Source organism: Zingiber officinale, chromosome 8A (assembly GCF_018446385.1).
Source record: "Zingiber officinale cultivar Zhangliang chromosome 8A, Zo_v1.1, whole genome shotgun sequence".
Classification (NCBI taxonomy): domain Eukaryota; kingdom Viridiplantae; phylum Streptophyta; class Magnoliopsida; order Zingiberales; family Zingiberaceae; genus Zingiber; species Zingiber officinale.
Window position 1 is genome coordinate 33,655,649 of NC_056000.1, and position 4,877 is coordinate 33,660,525.

Here is a 4,877-nt window from a genome sequence, read left to right on the forward strand (position 1 = left end):
CTCGCACTGGGGTGAGAGTCTGGAATTCGACCGGATGGTCGTAAGACATGAGTGCCCTGCTCGCTTATAACTCGAACTAGGGTGATAGTCTAGAATCTGACTGGATGGTCATTGGACATGAGAGCCCTGTTCACTTATAACTCTTACTTGGGTGAGAGTCTGGAATTCGACTGGATGGTCATTAGACATAAGAGCTCTGCTCTCTTATAACTTACACTTGTCGAGAGTCTGGAGTCTGACCGGATAGTCGTTAGATGTGAGAGCCCTGCTCACTTATAACATACACTGGGCCGAGAGTCTGGAATTCGACCGAATATTCGTTAGATGTGAGAGCCCTGCTCACTTATAATCACACTAGGGTGAGAGTCTAGAATCCGACCGAATGGTCATTAGACACGAGAGCCCTTCTCTCTTACAATTCATATTGAGGTGAGAGTTTGGAATCCGATCGGATTGCGGTTGGACGCGAGAGCCCTGCTCACTTTTAACTCGCATTAGGGTGAGAGCCTGGAATCCGACCAGATGGTCGTTAGACACGAGAGCCCTACTCGCTTATAACTCGCACTAGGTGGAGAGTCTAGAATATGACTGGATGGTCGTTAAACGTGAGAGCACTACTTGCTTATAACTCACACGGGTGGTTCCCCAATGATGCTCGCGCCTTAGCGTTTGAACAGCTTGTATTCTTCAAGTGTCATAGTAAGGTTGATGCTGCCAGTATCCTCCATCTTTGCATCCCGGAATAGGCAAAGAGGTTTTTACAGACGGTGCCAAATTTGATCTCGTCTGGCAGCTGAGTCGGATGGAAGGGGACACCAGCGACGAGGGCAAGGATGTTGATTAGTAGAGGATCATCGATCGAGGGCCAACGGGGCAAGGGGAGAGGATCACTGATGGTACACACGACCCTGCAAACACCACAAACCAAGCACCCGGGAGCGTTAGAGCAAGAACAAGGGAAGATGTCCTTAGTGGTGGCCCTCCGACGCTCAAGTTAGAAGAGGTCGAGCAGAAAAAAGTATGAGAAAGTAGAACTATAGTAGATGCGAGGTACAAGCGTATGCACGTATCTTGCCAACAGAGAGGACCTCCTTTTTATATTACATTTCATAACCTCCGCAATCATAAGGCATCAGAGAATATCGAGTGTCAGGGGGCGTCGGGTGATATAGGATGTACGACATACTCCTATTAGGCAGAGGAAAGTTCCCCGGTTTGCATGTTGTAGAGTATTGGAATATTCTCTAACGAATAGTCGTTATTCTCTGACAAGTTGTTGTGATTCCCTGACAACGTTGTCCCCTGGTGAAAGTCAAACTGGTACTAGGATCGACCGGAAGTATGCTAGGAGTCTTGCCTATAAGTGAGGGGATTGAGCCTCGAGGGGTCCGGTCGGCTAAGAAACCCAGCGGAAATAGGCTGGGGTTGTACCCAGGAGAAGTGAGGAGATTGAGCCATGGGGGTTCGACCAGTTAAGAAACTAATCGGGAGTAGGTTAGGGTAGTGTCTAGGAGAAGTGAAGGGACTAGACCCCAGGGGATCCAGTCGGCTAAGGAATCGATCGACAATAGACTGTAGCAGTGCCCGAGAGAAATAAGAAGACTGAGCCCTGGGTCCAACCAACTAAGAAATTGACCAAGAATAAATTGGAATGGTGCTCTAAAAAAATGAGGGGACTGAGATCCAAAAAATCTAACTGACTAGAAAACTGAATGGGAGTAAGATGGGGCACTAGAAATAAAGGGATTGAGTACTGAGGATTCAACTGACTAAAAAATTAATCAGGAATAGGTTAGTACGACGCCTTAAAAAAACGTAAGAAAATTGAGTCCTGATAGGTTCTACCGATCTAGAGTCGGATAGACTTAGATCATTTCCAATCGGTACCCTTTTACAGTATTTTGATGTAAAAAGGACACCAAATCTCCTCCAATTGAGATCCCAAAATTTATATCAAAATGGTGTAAGTGAACTGTGCAGCACCATCTTGGTGTTGCACTATTCACTTGCACCAAAATAGTGCAAATCGGTTTATTTTAAATATAATATATTATAATATTAAATTTATATTTAAAATATTCTTAAATATTATATATTAATATTATTTAATTTAATTGAATTTATTATGTAAATTTTATATATTATAAATTTATATTAATTATTAACTTAAATAAGTAATATTTAAAATATTTGTTATATTACTAAGATTATAAATATATTAAAATTTATAATATTGGTAATTTCTTTTAAATATTAGTATGTTTATTAAATTATTTCTAATAAAATTATAAAAATATTAATTTTATTTTCTTGTAATTAAAAATATAATATCATGAAAATTAGTTATTATGTACAATAAAATTATTAATTTTAATAATAATTATTATCATAATAAAAATATTTAACAAATTAATATGTAGATTGAATAATAAATTATAAGATGAAAAAATAGAATATAATCAATATTATAAATTTTAATATATTTATAATCTTAGTAATATAACAAATATTTTAAAAATTAATTATTTAAATTAATAACTAATATAAATTTATAATATATAAAATTTACATAATAAATTAAATTCAATTAAATAATATTAATTTATAATATTTAAAAATATTTTAAATATAAAGTTAATATTATAATATATTATATTTAAAAAATTCATATTTACACTATTTTAGTGTAAGTTTTGGGATTTCTATTAGAAAAGATTTGATATCCCTTTTATATTAAAATGATGTAAAACGGAACCGATTGGTTGGAGATGGTAGGACCATCTCTGTCCTACACCAGAAAGCTGAAATGTTGAATTTTCACACCAAGTCTGGCAGGAGTAAGGTTTAATCAACTAAAGTCGAGGCCTATCCACTATTCTGAACTGTTCAACACGTTATTCCTGCACAGATCCTCATGAATCATGATCAACATTTTTGTTTTCCAACGATTGTTAGATCAGTCTTTATCCAAGGATTATTGGATGTTAAAATTAAGTTAATTTATTATAATAGTTATAGTCGAAATGTTTTACTTTATCCGGCTGGAAAAGATAATAATCAGGCGATTATTTATAGCGCCTTGTCTTCTCAAGTTTCTCACTGCACTGCTCTAGTCTTTCTAAAAAAAACAAAGAAGAAGCATGAACAGCGTGCAGGAGCACACTCCCATCGACACAAACAGATGGTCTCTCTCCGGGACAACTGCTCTGGTCACCGGAGGCTCCAAGGGAATCGGGTAGTTACATTCCTCGATCGAATACTCCATCTCTTTCCATCTATATATTTCTACTCATACATCAAGCTTAATTTAGGTATGCGATCGTCGAGGAGCTCGCCAGACTCGGATCGGCGGTGCACACTTGCGCCCGCAGCCAGGCAGATCTGGAGAAGTGCCTGCAGAAATGGCGCGATTCCAAGCTCAAAGTCACCGGATCTGTCTGCGACGTTTCGTCCCCGAGCGAGAGAGAGAAGCTCATGGCGACGGTGAAGTCCCAATTCGACGGGAAGCTCAACATTCTGGTATTAATTCCCCCCCTTTTTTCTTTTCTTCCCCTTCTAAAGCCTAAATCAAATCTTAATCTTTTTCGTTTTGCATGCAGGTTAACAATGCAGGGACAGCGATCTTCAAACCGGCGATGGAGCAAACCCCGGAGGATTTCAAGCTCTTGATCAGCACAAACCTGGAATCGGCGTTCCACTTGAGCCAACTCGCTTATCCTCTCCTTAGGGATTGTGGAGGCGGCAGTATTGTGTTCATCACCTCCATCGCTGGCAATATTGGCCTGGCGGATATGTCTCTGTACGCATCCACCAAAGGTACTTCTTTCATATTGCTGATTGAATTTGCTCGAATCATTTGGAAGTATGAACTATTTGCTTCGAACTGTTTCTTCTCTCTCTCTCTCTCTCTCTCTCTCTCTCTCTTCATTTGATTAGGAGCAATGAATCAACTGACGAGAAATCTTGCTTGTGAATGGGCCAAAGATAACATTAGAACAAACAGTGTAGCTCCAGGGTACATAAGAACACCACTCATTGGCCCTGTAAGTTAACACCGCTTCTTATGATCTAGCTAGAAGAGAGATTTGATTTTGGCTGATGAATATGAATTTGTTTATTGTGGCAGTTTGTGCAAGATGAGGAATTTGTGGCGAGGGAGAATCATCGCGTGCCTCTCGGGCGTTTGGGGGAGCCGGAGGATGTGGCCGGCGTCGTGGCCTTCCTTTGCCTCCCTCCGTCTAGCTACGTGAATGGTCAGGTCATCGTCGTCGATGGAGGTAGAATTGTGAACGGAAATCACTAAGTAGCTATGGAGATATCTTTGAATAAGGTGGGTGGGTGTTTGGAATTATGTTCTAATGAAGATCTCGAATAAGATGTTGTTGAACTCTTCATTTAAGTTGCTGTACGGAAAATTTTATCACTATAATCTCTATGGCAATAATTTAATATAAAAATGGGTGTTTCAAATGTTATGAAGCAATTTTTTTTCCCAGTTTTTGGTGATGCATATCAATGATATACCAAGAGATTATAAGGAAAATCATCCAAAATAAAGTTCACTCATGTACTAGACCCTATTCCTCAAATACTCTTGTACTAGACCCCAACTATATGAGCCAAGTTATTAATGGTGAAGATTTTTTAAAATGAAATAGATTTTTAAACTCTGGTCAAATAATTTATTATCACTACCTAACGAAGTAGTATGGTAGAATTGAATTGATGAATGCCATTTGGACTCTTGTCAAATAATATTTTTTTGGATTATTATTATCATTATTCAAAAAAAACTAGTAACATGGTGGAAAAATAATATCGTAGGATTGATGATGCATTTGAATTTGAACTCTGGTCAAATAATGTCTTCTTGGATT

At 38.4% G+C, this 4,877-nt stretch overlaps 1 protein-coding gene across 2 annotated transcripts; it reads left to right on the forward strand.

Annotated features, from left to right (window-relative positions):
- Positions 1-3,075: 3,075 nt before the first annotated feature.
- On the forward strand, positions 3,076-4,457 carry LOC122008380 (noroxomaritidine/norcraugsodine reductase-like). 2 transcript variants are annotated; one of them, XM_042564093.1, is made up of 5 exons: positions 3,076-3,235; positions 3,312-3,519; positions 3,600-3,816; positions 3,937-4,043; positions 4,127-4,457. In XM_042564093.1, exons 1-5 carry the CDS (start codon positions 3,141-3,143, stop codon positions 4,301-4,303), a joined length of 804 nt encoding a protein of 267 aa, XP_042420027.1. In that variant the 5' UTR covers positions 3,076-3,140; the 3' UTR covers positions 4,304-4,457. The 2 variants fall into 2 exon arrangements, with proteins under 2 accessions (XP_042420027.1, XP_042420028.1); XM_042564094.1 differs by having other exon boundaries at positions 3,985-4,043.
- The last annotated feature ends 420 nt before the right edge of the window (positions 4,458-4,877 follow it).

Bases quoted from the DNA above. Each gene is read 5' to 3' on its own strand.
- LOC122008380 (XM_042564093.1), top strand. From the start codon at position 3,141: ATGAACAGCGTGCAGGAGCACACTCCCATCGACACAAACAGATGGTCT. The intron at 3,520-3,599 runs GTATTAATTCCC...TTTTGCATGCAG, and splicing joins ACGGGAAGCTCAACATTCTG to GTTAACAATGCAGGGACAGC. The intron at 4,044-4,126 runs GTAAGTTAACAC...TTATTGTGGCAG, and splicing joins GAACACCACTCATTGGCCCT to TTTGTGCAAGATGAGGAATT.